The sequence below is a fragment of the Acanthisitta chloris genome, unplaced genomic scaffold, assembly GCF_000695815.1.
Source record: "Acanthisitta chloris isolate BGI_N310 unplaced genomic scaffold, ASM69581v1 scaffold3921, whole genome shotgun sequence".
Classification (NCBI taxonomy): domain Eukaryota; kingdom Metazoa; phylum Chordata; class Aves; order Passeriformes; family Acanthisittidae; genus Acanthisitta; species Acanthisitta chloris.
This window is the reverse complement of record NW_008657474.1, coordinates 27,227-44,190: the sequence shown is the minus strand read 5'-3', so window position 1 is coordinate 44,190 and position 16,964 is coordinate 27,227. Positions and strand designations below refer to the sequence as shown.

At 39.2% G+C, this 16,964-nt stretch overlaps 1 protein-coding gene across 1 annotated transcript in view; it reads left to right on the top strand.

The window, feature by feature from the left end:
- Positions 1–2,022: 2,022 nt before the first annotated feature.
- Positions 2,023–16,964, top strand: part of CTNNAL1 (catenin (cadherin-associated protein), alpha-like 1) — a gene marked incomplete at its 5' end in the record, with an annotated part of 37,479 nt that continues 22,537 nt past the window's right edge. Inside the window, 5 exons of the mRNA XM_009084711.1 lie at positions 2,023–2,212; positions 8,714–8,901; positions 13,750–13,869; positions 16,111–16,200; positions 16,511–16,681. Coding sequence (XP_009082959.1) covers positions 2,023–2,212; positions 8,714–8,901; positions 13,750–13,869; positions 16,111–16,200; positions 16,511–16,681 — 759 coding nt within the window. The remainder of the gene's footprint in view (positions 2,213–8,713; positions 8,902–13,749; positions 13,870–16,110; positions 16,201–16,510; positions 16,682–16,964) is intronic.

The following is a 16,964-nucleotide window of genomic DNA, read 5'->3' as shown; positions in this document are numbered from 1 at the left end:
TAGCTGCTGTCAAGTATTTGTTAATTTAGCATACCCGAAGCTCCTGCAGTGCAAGAATTCAGGAGAGCTGCATAGTGCAGTTGTTTTTAATATCAGTTTCATATTGATCTGAATTTCCACTGAAGTGATGGTAATTGTGTGTTTTGGGGAATGCCATTCCTCCTCTAAAATGAACCTGAGGATGTTCAGATGTTTGCTCAGTTTAGCCTCTAACAGGACTCTGTTTTCATTGTGAGAGGATCTTCTCACTGGAAAGGCATCCAGGGTTCATAGACTTTGGAGTTGAAGTTTGGTGATCTGGGGGACTCTTACAGTGACATATTTGTTGTATGAGTTATAGAAAGTGGCCTCCCTTTAGACCTTGTGGCTTAGGTACAAGATGGAAAAATAGGTCATATATAAGAAGGCAGTGGGCAGACAATGCATTTCTAAACTGATGTGTTGTACCCGAACAAAATATTCTTCTGTTCCCATAGCAGTTCTTCCACAGGGCAGCACTGTTGTTAGCTTTTTCTGGCTTTTTTTAAATTAATTTTTATTTTTGAGGGGTGCAAAGTGCTCAGTGAAGTACTGACATTTTCCATTGCCAGGAGTTTGATACTGGAAACTCGGCAAAATCAGCTCCTGGCATTCAAAACCAGCCCTCAGCAAGGTTGTAATAAACACCACTGGTTTTTTTTCCTCAGAAAGACGACTCAGTGATATCTGAAGGGTAAGCCTTGGGCATTGATGAAATTATGAAGTGGAGCAGTTCCTACACTGCTTCCTGCTATGTCCTTGGATCTGATGTGAGCATTACAGGTACAGCTTGTATGCTCTTGTCCAACCATAGGCTTGACTGGTAGGAGAATAAGTGAGAATGATGATTTATGTTTTTTTGAGGAGCAGCACAGGCATCTGTGATTAAGCTGCTACAGCTTAGGTGTTCAGACACTTAAGTAATTCATGTAATTCTGAGATTCTCTCAGCAGACATCTTTGAACTCCTGGGGATGTGGCTTACAATGCAGTTCTGTGGGCATTTTAAACCACACTGCTGCTGAAAGAAGGACTGATGCCTGTCTTTCTCCAGGTCATACCTTTTCCCTTTTGCTGCCAAAAATGAAATGGACTGGGAACCTGACTGTGAGAAAAACTAAAATAACAAACATCACCTTCTTCACAACTCAGGTTTAACCCACATCAGAGAGGGAGGCAAGCACAAGCAGAACAACTTTGCTGGCAGCAGTGAGGGCTTTTATGCTGGTTTAGGATGTTTGAAACTGGAGTTCAATTTCTGTCCTGCTGTTCACTAGAAAGTAGTTGTCATCCCAAAAATGTGAAGCTCATGCTTGCAATGCAGTTTGTAGTTAGTTAATTCTGAGTGGCAGGATTGCACACTGTTGTCATGTTTACATAATGCCTTGGTTGAGAAGCTGTTTCGGCAATCCTGCCTTTCTCCTCTGTGGGGGGAAAGGATCTTCTGGTTTGTTTCCTCATATTTGGTGTTTTGAACATATCTTCAGTCTCCTGCAGCTGGTGTGCAGCTGACCTCTCCTCCATGTGATCCAAGAGGGAATGTATACCACAATGCAGTACTGGGAAGAAAAGCCAATGCAGGAGTTCAGAATAGCAATGTCTTCATAAATTGTTTTACTCATGACTTGCATCTAAATGGCAACCTTTTTGTAAATTCTAGAAAACACATGTAATTGAGGATGCTTAAGTTATGAGTACCATGGATGTTTTAATGGGTGAAGGGCTGTGTCTGTGGTGTGAGACCCAGGGCAGCTTGTTTTAATACTGCAAATGGTAGGGGGAAAAAACAAAAATCACTATTCATTTGACATAAACTGAGATCATAGCAGATCAGCAAACTTAATTATACTCCAAATTTTTTTTCATTCTCTGAAATGATACCTCATGAATCAACACTAAATTTTATTAGTAAAGTATGGTAAAAATCTATTACTAAGTTGAGTTCCAAACTTGTCTTTCATACTAAAGTTAAAATGTTCTAATAAATAGCTCTTTTTGTTTGCAGATAACTACTCTTATTAATCATAAGGATAAACCAAAGCGTTCTGACAAGACTCTGCAAGCAATTCAGCGAGTGGGCCAAGCAGTTAACCTGGCAGTTGGAAGATTTGTTACAGTGGGTGAAGCCATAGCTAACGAAAACCATGAATTGAAAGAGGAAATGAGTGTTGCTTGCATTGAGGCAAGGAGAGCAGGTATGTAGTTACTCATGAAGTTGTACTTGTGCCATTTTTGGCACAAGTATTTTTAGTGTCAAGAATAATGTAAGAACTTTATTATTTAATTGCTTAACCTTCTGGTGGTTTGTTCAAGGCCTGATCTGTTGCCTGATTTTGTCACTTACTTAAATTACTGTCATCTTATGAACAGGGAGTGGAATTGTGTGTTGGCTTTGATTTTTATAGGATCGTTTGCCACAAGGAATTACCTGAGTGCTCGTTGTTTTATGATGTTATTACAAAGAGCAGTGTTGAGAATACAAGTTTAAGGTTTATTGCTGCCAAGCTCAAACAGTGGAGTATTTAAAGTTATTTGAGTGTTATGGTATTGAGGTCACTGCATTCTAATCTGAATGTCTGAATGAAGGTCAGTGTCAACCCATATTTCATCAGGACTCAGTGAGATGACTCACATCAGTCTTCTGAGGACTCCCCTCAGTAGAATGAAAATCATGTTGTGCTTGCCTTTTTGCTGGATTCAAGTTTTGTTGCAAACTTGCTCTGTGTGTGGATGGAATGTGAAGTAAGGATAATCGAGTTGCCTACTGTCACCCTCCTTCCCCCAGAAAGCCTCTGTCTAGGTGAATAGTGGGTTACATTCTCTGATAGTGTGAGAGAATGTCAGTGTCATGCTAGAAACTACTTTCCTGGATATTAGGTACTGTTCTTTGCATGATATTTCAGTGGCTCTCAGTAAATGTATATTCTTAGATCTGCAGTGCAGCCTTCAAAATGACATCTGATGAAATGTTCCTTTTGTTGTTAGTGGATTTTTGTTTTTTCTTTCAAATAACTTTGAATCATGGGAAATTCTACTTGAAGCTTTCCCAGTTTGACCAGATGGATGTACCTACAACTGTGACAGACATCCTGCTTACTGTGGCTTCAGGGCGACAATCTTGAGCTTCCAGATGTGGAGGCAAATAAAGGACCCTTCAACACCAATGTCTTGATGACTGCAGAATGGAGTCAACTCTTAAGACATGGGTTACTGTTCTTAAAACTGATCTGTTAAGTTAAATAGTGGATAGCTGTTTGGGTTTTATCTTTTAAATAGTTTTAGAATCCTGAAAAACTTGTCTTTTGTCATCCTAACTGGTGTATTTCTTGCTAAATCACTGTGCTGGCCTCAGACTTTGAGGATGCGGTTCATACTAATATTTGTGATTAAAAGAAAATGAAGCTTAGAAATTGGGCATGGTACTTTAAGAAATCCTCCGAAAATCCCTCAGTAATAAGTGACAATGTCTAGAAACACACTGGTGATGAATGATGGTTCTTGTGATTTGAAGGTCTATTCTGGATAAACTTCAGACTGAAAATTCCTAGTCGCTCCAGTAAACTTGGCTGCAAACAAAAATGTCCTAATTAAAAAAATTCCATTTGTTATGTGAAGCATGTGTTTTCTCTTCAGAGATCCAAGTAAAATGCTGACAAGCCAAAACTGCCAAAGTTCATGTCAATAATCTCAGCTGCTAGAAGATCAGTGCAGTCAGAATCTCTGTTTCTTGTATTGCCAGTTATGCTGTGCCCAAGTGCTTTTCCTCCCTATCAGCGTATCCAGGAGGAGCTCAGAATCTAAAAATAGTCTGCAGTATTTTATCTCAGCAAATGGCTATAGTTTTTTTTTTACATTGTAAGTTTTATTTCCTGTTACGCAATAATGTGCCTCAGTCTAGAGGAGTGAAGATATGGACTGTGTACATTTCTGTCAAGCTGCACGTTTACCTTGGCACGGGTCGGTTGTTCTCTGTGAGCTATGAATTCGAGATATAACTGAAGACTTACATGGAAAATTCAGTATGGCAAACATGTTTGCTGCTGGTTTTTTGTTTGATGGTTTGTTGGTTTTATTGTGCCAGTATTATTTTGTGCTCTGTTCAGTGTTGGGCAAGGTAAGACAGTCCTTTGTGCAGATAAGTTATGGATAAATGCCCTCTGAATTCAGTTTCTGAACACGGTTGCTCAAGTGCTGTTTTGAATAACTTTGATGTTCCCAAGCAAGCCAAAAAAATTTCCTGGACAATTATACCCAATAACATTGAATTGTATAAAGGAATCCTGTGTTCTGAGGGCATAGGCAGCAGAAAGCCCTTGCTGTTTAGGGCAGAGAGTTGTAGAGCTGTTCATACTTCTTTTCAGCCGATAAATTAGATTGTGCCTCAGAAATTAAAGGGACATTTTGTTAGGCATAGAAGATAGATTTCAGCACTAAAGGATTCAGAACATTAAGCATCTGAGTTGCTAAGAAAAGTAGGGAGTCTTTAAATCAATTGCATATCCTGCAGAGGCTTTGAAGGATGACAGATGTTGTATCTGTCTCTTGTGAAGGGTATAATCAGTGATCTGAAGTGTTTCAGACTTGTTATGACTATTTCCTTGTAATAAACCTTGTAATTTGATTGACTCAAAATAGAATCATAAAACACTGCAGAGGGTCATGTAGCAGATTTTGCCTAACACTAGTCTTGCACTGTGTTGGTGTTTACAGTGACAGTATAGTAGTGGAATGTAACTCAAAGAAGCACATTTTAGATGCCCATATGTGATTTTTTCCTCTCCTATTTTTTTCCTACCAAAACTAGGAAAGACTGGTTAACTTAAAAGAGAAAACACATGTCAAGAATGAGTTAGTGTCATAACATTTCCAGTATTCTCTGCCAGTTGACTACATAGCCCTAAATGAAGACATGGAATAAAATGTCCTATTTTTGTCTTGTGTTTTAGTACAGAGAGGACTAAATTAAGAAGGCTGAAAAATGACAATTTAAAATGGATGAATGGATTCACAGAATAACTGAAGTTGTAAAGGACATTTATCTTCAAGAATGGAGACTATGCAATTTCTTACATACTTACTTCTTCTCCATATCTGCCCATTAGGCTGGTAGATCTAAACTGCAGTAAACTCTGCCATTGGCCTTGTCTTGTTGAGGTGGAACAAACTTGCTTCCTTCAACTTCTCCCCTTCATCACTAGCTCCACTATGTCAGTGTTTTCCCAGGTACTGAGGAGCCCAGAAGTGGACATGGTGCTCCAGATGCTGCCTCACTAGTGTCAAACAGAAGGGAAGAATCACTTCTACAGTCTGGTTGTTACATTCCTGTTAGCAACCCCAGGTGCTGCTGGCCAACATTGCTGACTTTTGTTTAGCATTTTGTTCTCCAGGATCCTCATGTCTTTGCCCACAACAGTTCCCTGTAGACAGCTGATCCCAGTATGTAGTGCTGCATGGTGTTAGCCTGGCCCAGATGCAGGATATGCTATTACTGCCCTTGTTGGACTTCACAGACTTCCTGTCAGATCCTCTTTCCAGCCAGTCCCTCTGTCTAGCAGCCCTGTTCTCCACAGTAGCAGAAGCTCTCCCAGTTTGGTATTGTTGGCATTGTTCACACACTTGCTGAATGTGCTGTCCCATCATCCAGGGAACAGTTTTCATGCCTGGTTTTAGTCTCTGAGGGATGCCACTGGAAATTGATTGCCCATTGAACTGTGTACCAGTTATCACCATTCCAAAGCCCAACAGTCAGGTTCATTTTCTACCCACCTTTTTGTTGACTTACTCAGTCCATATCTCATGATGTAGTTATAAGGACCCTATGGGAGATCATGTGGGAGACCTTGCTAAAGTTGAGATGCACAGGATCCATTACTTTCTGCTTTAAAAACAACATCATCTCATCATAGCAGTTACTCAAATTCACCCTTGCAGGTCCGTGCTGGCTCTTCCTGATTGCCTTTTTCTGCTTCATATGGCAATGGCTTCCAAGACTATTTTAATAATAATCCTGGAGGCTGATATGAGGCTGACTAGCTCATAACTGCCTGAATTTTTCCTGTTATCATTCTTGAAGATGGATGTGACAGTTTCCTTTCGATCATTGGAAATCTCTCCCAATTGTCACAACCTTTCAGTCATGATAGAAGAATTACAGTGACACTGAACTGCTTCTTTGACACTCTCAGATATATTTTATGGACTTGTGTATGCCCAGCTGGCTTAAATAGTCCCTAGCTCAGTCTCTTGACCCTAACAGGTCTTGCTCCTCACAGCTTACTCCCAGGGCATAATTCCTGTTCCTGTAGTTGCAGATCTATGGGCAGAGGAGGAAGCCTTGTTCTGTTATCAGAAGTCTCAAGTTTCTAGGGTTGTCTGGAGCTTTTGACAGGCAGACAGTATAGCTCTTTCTCCATTCTCTGATAACTCTTTGTATGACTAGATGCTTCACCTATCACTTGATTCATGTTCAAGAGGGTGAGTCCCACAGCATAAGAAATGGGATAATTATATTGTGCATCCTTTCTTGGTTACCAAAAGAACTTTGCATCTATATGAATTCTTTTCTGTATGTTTCTACAGCATTTTATGTTGTCACATATATTTTGTGACAACAAAAGGAAGAGATTAGGGTTAATCTGCTGACAAAGTTGAACAACTAGAGATGGGTGTGCTCTGAAATACATTGTGGAGAAGGCAATGGCCAATGTGTTTTGCTGTTAAATGGTCTCCTCACCTGACTGGAGACTATCCTACATCTTCCCTGTTAGTGCATCTGCCTGCCCTCACTGTTTGAATAGTAGCTGTACTTCTATAGTTCTCCTTGCTTCTGTTCATTTTCAGGCCATTCAGCAGTGGAACTCGCCATCTCAGATTGTACTCTAGTTTATCATATTTGCATACTTATACTAGAGTGACCCTCTAATTATTTGGAGCATGACTTTTATGACCTGGCCTGGTCCTAGCAATAGTACTGGAAGCTCCTTGACATACTGCAATACTTATTCAAGCAATTTAGGAACCCAAGAGATTACAATTATCAAGGGAGAGAAATCTATACATAAACACTATGAAGCATGGAGCTCTGTGGTTTGTAGGACTGTCAGGCCTTCCTTGTTCTATAGTGTTTGTGTGTGGTATTTCTGGAGTACCAGAATAATGCACCCTCTGGTTCTTTACAGGAGAGCACTGGTGTTAGGCTTTAGGAGTATTTTGTCTCCTTAGATGAATTACCTTAGTTGAGGTTCTGAAGATGAGTCATAGGAAACTTGATCAGATCTCCTAGATTTTATCTTCAAGGATGATCTGCAGGTCATTTGTGGGTTGATCACCTTGTCTTGTATGCTAACAAAAAGCATGTCTCAGAGCTTGCCTGAGTTCAGTCTCCCAGCAGTCTTTCAGTGGATGTAGAATAGGAAACTGCTCTGTCTTTCCTCTATTCCGCTATTATCTAGGGTATTCCAGAAGATTTAATTGGATAGAGTCTGTGATTTTTCTCAGATAAGGAGGTCCATTGGCTCTATTGGATTGTAGAATTTTTAACTACATAAAAAGTAAAAATGGTCAGTTAATCCTATTTAACTACAGTCATAGAATCAACTGGGTTGGAAGAGACCTCCAAGATCATCAAGTTCAACCCTACCATCATTACTAGACCATGGCACTAAGTGCCATATCCAGTCTCATCGTGAAAACCTCCAGGGATGGTGAATCTACCACCTCCCTGGGCAGCCCATTCCAATGTCTGATTACTGTCTCCGTAAAAAATCTCTTCCTAATATCCATCCCTTGGCAGAGCTTGAGTCTGTGCCCTCTTGTCCCACTGCTGATTGCCTGGGAGAAGAGACCAACCCCCACCTGACTACAACCTCCTTTCAGGGAGTTGTAGAGGGTGATAAGGTCTCCCCTGAGCCTCCTCTTCTCCAGGCTAAACAGCCCCAGCTCCCTCAGCCTCTCCTCACAGCATTTGTGCTCCAGTCCCTTCACCAGCCTCATTGCTCTCCTCTGGACCTGCTCCAGCACTTCAATATCCTTCCTGAACTGAAAGACCCAATCATATTAATGCAAGTTGAATCAAAAGATACTGATGAACTGAATATCAGTGCTTCTTTGCCTTTTTTTCCTCCTGTCACTGACAGCATACTGTTTGGTGGCCCTCCTTTGAATATAAAGTGCAGTACTCTCACTAAAATGCTTGAGTCCTATCATGAAGTTACTGTTTGGAATCTCTTTATTATTTGTGCCTGAAGACTTCTACAGGAATAGGAAATCCAGAAATTATAGGAATGCTAACTGAAATTAGGAAAGTGGAGGTGAATTTGCAGTTCTTCCTTCCTTCCTCCATCCCACTCCTTCAGTGGGTTGATGCTGCAAGTCTGGACACTGATTTGGCTTCTGCTATTAAAATTGGGAAAATATGAATGTTTTCTCCCACCACACTCCCCAACTCCACCCCCCCTTAAATATCTGTAGACCACTGTAAGAAAATTAGTGTCTATTACAGATAGCGGAATAAGGCAGTACTGAATAGTTCAAATTTAAATATGGAGAGGGTGCCACCAACAGTCAGTAAAAGGAAGTGAAGTGAAGAGTTTTAGGTAGCTCTGAAATTCTTTAATCCCTAAAAGTTAAAAATGCTTAATGGCCCAGTATCTCTTTTTCTAAGTATGAAAAGTTAATTTATTTTCTCCTCCCTCTAGGTGAAACGATTGCACAGCTTACGGACGTGGCAAGCTTGGATCATCCAGAATCTGATAGCCACATAACAATCTTTACAGACAAAACGGGTGTGGTAAAAGCTGCAAGGTTGTTGCTTTCTTCTGTCACAAAGGTGCTGGTGTTAGCAGACAGAATTGTTATCAAGCAAATTATAACTTCCAGAAACAAGGTATTTGCAGCTTTTTTTTTTTTGTTTGTTCAGCTGATACTTGCAGTATGTGGTTAATGAAATGGTATTTTCATTTTATCTCAAGGGGAAGTGCAAAATAAAGAGGTAAAAGTGAATGTCTTGCACATGTTTACCTATCAGGTATCTGAAAGGGGATGGCTGTAAGTCAGTAGGAATAAAATAACAATTTTCAGTGACTGAATTTTATGTGACCTGTATTGCTCTATGGATTTAGTATGCTGGAGGAGATGCTGTGTTGCTGCTTATTTAAGTTTGCTGCGAGGTGAAAAGTGTCTGTCAGTAAAATGGCCAATAAAAGCTTTTACTTGCTAATGACAGGATGTTTGTACTGTCAGGATCAAGACAAGGAGAGCATTATGGATATGTCTAGGCAAAAAGCTGTGAGGAATGCACATAAAAGTCTGTGCTAGGGAAGTGAGGCTTACAGATTAAAAGTTCTTTGTGCAGTTTAACTTAGGTCTTGAAACTTAGCATGAAACTACTTAGTTGGTTTAAATAATGTATGAAGGCCTATTTAACTTCAAATGTAATCTATTTCATGCAGTCCAGACTTAACTGTCTTGCCTGTAGGATATTCTTCCATCTTTTTTCTCTCCAATGTGCTAAAACAAAAATAGAAAAACCTCATGTATGAAAAATGAGAACCTGATAAGGCCTGAGTTTTTCCATTAATTTTGAACTCGTAATCTAGAGCAGTGCCCCTCTTTCCTCTTTTGACTCCTCATGCTATCTCTAGTCCTTTGTCCCAGTTTGGTTTCCAGACATGCTGGTCTCTATTTTGCTGCTCCTAGATCCAAGGTGCTTAGTTGAGTCCAGGATTCAAAAACTATGACAATACCTGCTTCTTCTCTGGCTTTGGATTTGGCAGCACTGATTCGCTGTCTTAGTGCTTTTTCCTTCTCCTGGTGGTTGGTGAAGGTGGGAGCAGTTTTATCAATGTGAGTTTGCTGAAGGTACTTGCAGCTTTGGTCTTTTCTTGCACTGGAGACCAGAATGGTGCATTTAATAATTTATTTAATAATAAATTTAATAATAAAGCCTTTTGCTGCTTTTCTTCTGCTGTCTTCTGCAGCCATGCAATGATCCTTTCCAAAAGTGGCTAGTGATAACACAGATTTAGGCTACAGAGCAACTGTGCAAGTGCATGTATCATGAAAGAATAAGGAGGGGAACATCCTTTCAGCAGCAGGCCTGGTTTATGATAACTTTAAATATATGTGAAAATATTGTCATATATACACTGATGTGCATAGAGTAAGCATAGGTGCAGTATTTAATTTCGAAGGCATTTCAAACAAAGTCTTATATTCCAGAGTAAGTATATCTGATTCTGATTGCCATAGTCATAGAATCATAGAGTATCCTGAATTGGAAGGGAACTACAAGAATCATGGAAGTCCTGGCCCTGCACAGACAGCCCCAAGAATCACACCATGTGCCTGAGAGCATTGTCCAAACACTTCTTGAACTCTGTCAGACTTGGTGCTGTGACCACTTCCGTGGGGAGGCTGTTCCAGTGACCAGCCACTCTCTGGGTTAAGAACTTTTTCCTAATACCCAACCTAAACCTCTCATGACACAACTTCATGTCATTCCCTCAGGTCTTGTGACTGGTTTCCAGAGAGAAGAGATCAGTGCCTGCCCTTCTGCTTCCTCTCGTGAGGAAGCTGTAGATTGCCATGAGGTCTCCCCTCAATGTCCTCCAGGCTGAACAGACCAAGTGACTTCAGGTGCTCCTAGTATGACTTCCTCTCTAGGACTTTCACCATTTTCTTAGCCCTTCTTTGAATGCTCTCTAATAGCTTAATATCTTTCTTATATTGTGGCACCCAAAACTGCACATAGTACTCAATCAAGGTGAGGCTGCACCAGTGCAGAGTAGAGTGGGACAGTCACCTCCCTCGACTAGCTGGTGATGCTGTGCCTGATGCACCCCAGGACACAGCTAGTCTTTGTAGTCTTTTGGCTTTTCTGCATTCTTCTTTCTGTGCATAGTGCACGTGTGTTTGAGAAAGTCTGCTTGTTTGTGGTACCAGTAGAGCAATTCACATCTCTAGGACAAAATTAAATCCATGATGATGTCTTATACAGGCCTTATAATTATATATGCCCTGATATTTATAGAGCACACTCCTGAAATGTGTGTCAGACACCACTATGATAGATAGCAAAGCAGTTTTTCCTGTAAGAAACATTGGGGTAAAGGGATGATGTGGGCAGGGACTTCAGAAGTGTGCACAAATATTCAGAGACAGTGTAGTATGATATGGTGTAGAGGATGGAAAGGTAGGGCAGGATCATCTGTACTGCCAGCTGGAGCAAACTGGCTTCTTGAGGTGGGTCACTGTGCCAGAAGATCTTGGCTGCATTTTTATCTCAGAGACTGGATGCCCAGTGTTAAGCTTTTAGTGCTGGTTGTTTGGGTTTTTTTTTTGCTGCCTGTTTCTGAACACCTTTGTTTTCATTGTCATCATCTTCCTCACATGGATTAAGAGTAATGAGGTCAACCAAGGGCAAAGGAGAGAAAAACAGCTTAGTGGTTGGACATCCAATTGCATAGACTGATGAAGTGATTGAGATCTTCTGGAATAGTGATCTGCTCCAAAACCCAACCTCTGGTTGATGATCCTAATGATCCTGTTTGTTTCTGCATCCTCTGCACCATTTATGCCATCCTCATGTTCTTAGATTGTGTGCATCTCTTCAGTCCCTGCCCACATATTTCCTACCTTACAAAATCAGTTTCATTGTCCATCAGACTTAGTCACTGCATCAGTGAGCTTAAGGTCTTGCTCCGCTTACTGTCACCAGTCAAGTTAGGAATGCCAGAACAATGAGCAGGGAAGTGACAGACAGTGGGAGTGTTGCTGCACTGAGGGGATTGGATCAAAATATGGATATGCCCTGAAGTGATGTCAGCCTATAACTGCTGTCTGAGAGGTGACATTCATACTGCAGCAGTAGCTGTGCAATACCAAGTGCTAATTCAGAAATTAATAAGAACTTAAAGCCTTGTTTTGTTATACATTTTTAACCTCGTGTTCGAAAATGTACATTTTCGTTACTATCTGCGTGTTTCATTTTAAGGAAATTTTAAAATGAAAAATTATAAAGATATCACAGGTATTTTGCATTGTAACAGCTTCTTGAATAAGCTTCAGACATATTTAGAACTGTCTATACAGTTTCTCCCTGTATGTAGTTTCTTAGAATGTCAGCTCTGCCTGGGATGTCTAGAATTGTTAGCTGTTATGGAAATGCATGTGCTTTCACTAAAATTTTTATTTGACATGAGATTTGTCATGACAGAGACACTTGCTCTAGGGTAACTGAGTTTGTTTCTTGCAACCAAGACTATACTCATGAAATACTATACTTGCTTAAACCAAGAATGATTGAGCATAATTACTTATTTTTTTATCCATTCTTAGAAGAGAAAGCTGGACTTTAACTTATATGTTTTCTCTTTTCTCCACATTCACTGTTCTACATCCTGACTGTGGTTCCCTTTCTTCCACTGTCATACTGCTTTTTTCACTCCCTGGTCTATGTGCAACTTCCTTCCAAGTCCCTTATACCCCAGCCTTGCTCATGCATCAACACCTGAATCAGGAAAGTTCCTGTTTCTACAGCCTTTGTGGAGCTGGCTGCATAACATAGGATACTCAGATACTGCAGTCTAATACTGCTTTATATAGCAGTCAGTTCTGCAGTAGTCACAGGATTTAGTGGAACATTTGCTTTACATAGGTTCTAACTGAGATTGAGCAGCTGCTCTACCAGAAAGGAACAGGTCCTTCTTGGAGAGCTTGCCAGGGTTGCAGGGAAGGAGTAGCTTGTCATAATCAGGTATGCAGAGTGCTTTTTTTAGTTAGGGGGGAAGATACTTTTGACATAGGAAAGAAAAAGTAAGTTGAAGTTTCTCCCTTTCAAGTAGTTTGTTAAATTTTCATGCAGTATCTTATCTCCAGTCTGAAAGACAATGAAGAACTACTTTGACTATTTTCCCTTCTGAAGACTTTTAGTGGATTTGAATAATCACTTTGAGATTAGCAAGTATACATCTGACCTGAAAAACCCTAATGTTAATCTCTGTTATAAACTGTATTGTAGTGACTTCATGGGATAGCTTCAGTAATCAGAAGTTTCTAAGCTATATGATAGTCTTTGCATGTTTTAAAAAAATGCTCATTTTTCATGCTTTAATGTATCTTGAGTAAGAGCTTGATACAACTTGGGTATATTTAGTTCTTGTTTTATATAAAACTAATAAAAATCTTCAGACTTAGAGTAAGTTGTTATGGAAACTATAAAACTATGTGTTAACTAATTTCTAACTTTTTTGTTTACTTTTGTTGAATCATATTGCCTTTTTTTTTAATATGCAAAGCCATTAAAACACCTGTCTGCAATTGTGGTTTTAAACTTTGAAAGTTATGCATCTGAAATTGAACTTTGAGAGTTATAGCACAGGGATATGATCTGTATATTAATTTCAAACACTTGTTACTGTCATATTAAGTTTAAAACCACATTTTTCCTAAATCTGGAAACTGAATCTTGTAATACTGTTACTCTTTATACTGGAAGGAATGAGGAAAATGTTTTTTGAGAGCTGACAACAAATTACTCATTTTGAATGAAGCATGATTATTAATTTACACTTGATTTCCAGCTGTGAGTTATCAATGCTTAAATAGTAGCACAATATATGCATCTCAAACTATAAGATTTAGAAGTGCCTGCAAATAATAATATTCCTAGGTTAGTAATTATGTTTTCTCTTTAGCAGCTTGATAACCTACAGTATTTTAACTTTCCTTGCAGGTTCTTGCAACAATGGAACAACTAGAAAAAGTCAGTAGTTTCCAGGAGTTTGTTCAAATATTCAGCCAGTTTGGTAATGAAATGGTAGAGTTTGCCCATTTAACTGGAGATCGGCAAAATGTAAGTATTAATAAAAGGTTGTGAGAGATGTTGTATGGTAATCATTTTCATCTTATTATCTGGAAGATTTGGTTTCTTCTGGGATGATTAACTATAACAAAACAAAACACTTGCTGGTGTCTTGTCTCTGGAACCTAACTTCTCCTTGCTCCACCCCAATGACATCTTTTTATTTTAAGGCTCAGCCTGAGAAACATCACTGCATTGTTTGGTCTGCATATCTTCCAGAAGCCTGGGCACATGTTATTTGCAATGTCCTTTGGCTTCAATCACTGTCTTTTGGCTCTAACCTTTCCGGTTCATTACTCTGGTAGAGAATTTGTCTGTTGTTACTTTACAGAAATATTTGATGTTTGGACATAGTGAACAGACTTGAAAGCAAAGTAATTACTTTAGAAAACACCAAACATGAAATCCTTATATTCTAATAAAGCAGCATCTCGGTGGCTTGTTCGGGTTTGTTTATTATTATTCTTATTATTGAATATTTTTCTAGGTTTAGGGCAACCTTCTTATGTTAGGGCAGTGATTTTTTTTTTTTTTATTTTATTTTAAGTTCTCACATGCAGCTACTCTTTCAAAGCCTTTCATTCATGTAGGAAGCTTTTTTTACTGCTACTTCTATATAAATAAAGGGTTTGCTGAGGCTTAAAGCTTCTGCTGTGGCCTCTAGCTGCTTTCCCTTGACAATCATATCCTCTATTCAGAAGTGAACCAGGGTCTGATATAGATATGCAGAGTACCTAATATCCAGCAACATTCAGAATTCAATTTGTATAAACAGTTGGCCAACCTCATCATCTCCTTTATACTGTTACTTTTACTGAGTCTGCTAAGTACATGCTCAGTGTCAAAGAACCATTTCTGGGAAAGCTACATATAATTAAAGGAAATCCTTGCTTGGAAACGAACTCCTTTTCTCCCTGAGTATTCTTAGCAGTTGTTCAATTGAAAGAGAAAGATGCATTACTAGTAAATGGTACTATTTTCAGCTATTTTGGGTTTTCAGTTGTAACTGGTCTTTTGCTCTTCCCTCCTTGCCTACTTGACTCTTTTGAAAAGAGTGTTCCATTACCACTTTTTAAATTGTCAGGACTTCCTTGATAGGCTCCGTTTGCAATGTGTAGGCTGCTATGTGGCACTGCAAGTTTTATTGAGATGAAATATCCCTCAAAGTATTTTTTAAGTATGTTAGAAACTCTGAGTGCCATCAGATTTATCTCCGAGTGCCACCAGAGTGTAGTGTCAGAATTTCAGAAACAAACTCTTTGGTTGTCAATTTTTTGAGTTTTGCCTTTTTTTTTTCATAGTGGTGATTTCAATCTTACAGATTTTCTGTAGTTGCTAAATACAAATTTTATAAAAGATGTGAAACCAGACTGCTGCTGTGATTTATCTGGGTGTTTTTGTTAATCTAGAGTAAATTAGGATTAATTCCATCCTGTAAACTGTTCCCTTTTCAGCTGGTCCCATTCAGTTGCCTGTTTAACACTCAAATAACACTCAGCTGTATTTGTGAGCAGTGAGAAGATCGTAGTTGTAGCTTTCTAAGTTCTTCCTCTTGTTAGACCCTCTTACATGTTGAGGGTCCTCTTCCCCCACATGCCACTTTGGAGTCTTAAACTCTTCCATTTTGATGAAATTTGCTGGGGGTATAGTTTGGTTTTGCAGGTATATCCATCTCCTTGGAGAGTTCTTGATAAGTTTCTCTACTCAATGCAGAGGAATACAGAGGAATTCCTTTTTTTAACCAGTTAAGACTTTCTTTATTACTGGTATATAGCAAACAGAACACTCAAGTAGAAAAAAGATTTACTTAACATTTCCTCCACTGAAGAACAATGAAAAGCAGGTGTTCTGTCTCTGCCTTGCCTTCCCCCCATTTCAGAAGATATTTTTAGTCGGCTATTCTTTTCTCCTCATTTTTCTGTTTTATGAATAATGCTGTATGAGAAAGATAGCAATATTGGTGACAGTTTACATAACATGCTCTGTATCTCTGAGATCTCCCTTCTTTGAAATCAGAGTTGAATAGAGCCAAGAATAAATGCATAAGTTAAAACCTTTCTGAAACGCAAGTTCTAGATCATGAGTTAGGCTGAAAACAGCAGTTGTCGGACATTAAGAAGCTTTCTCACAACCCATTCATCTGCAGGAGTTTCCTTTTTTCCAGTCTCACAAGCAGTTAATAGTTTAGATGCTGTGTAGTATTCAAGTCATATTTTTTCTTTTGCCATTTAGGATTTGAAGGATGAGAAGAAAAAGGCTAGAATGGCAGCATCCAGGGCTGTTCTTGAGAAGTGCACCATGATGCTCCTGACTGCTTCAAAGGTGAGCAAGTACATGTGTTCTTACTCAACTTGGCTAAATCACAGAGCACGACATCTGGTAGGATAGCTGACTCTCTCAGCCCAGCTTTCAACTTCCCGATAAAGAAGGGTATAAGAGGAAAGATTGAGTAAAGGAAAAGCTTTATATTCTGAGCAATGGTGTGAATTCTACTTACCACAAGAGCAGTCTACACAGAAAGAATTAATCATATTCTGACACGTTCTTTAGACTTGCCTTTAGCAGGAGGCATTCATTTCACTATACTGCATGTGTATGCTTTCATAATACTTACTTTGCTTTCTTTAAAAAGACTTGTCTGAGGCATCCAGACTGTGAATCTGCACGTATTAACAAAGATGGAGTTTTTCATCGGATGAGACTAGCTTTGGAACAGGTAATAGAAATTGTAACTGACTCTAGACCAAATGGAGAAAGTGAACTGGCCCCCATCAGCATATATTCTGGCATCAAAGAATTCAAGGTAAGAGCAGAAATAATATTGTTTTCTACAGCCAATAAAGTACCTCACAAATAGGATTTTTTTTTTGGAAAAAATCGTTTTAAATTCAAAATGGTGGAGCTGCATCTCTTCAGCAGTGTTAAATAACTGTCCCAAAATGTTAGAGAATCTGACAACAGGTGATGATAATTTCATAGTCATTGCCAAAATGCATCTCCTGATACTCATCATCTCCTTCTGAATCAGGATGTGTTCAGAACTCTAATGTTTTGTTGAGGTTATGCCTTGACATTAAATAAACTTA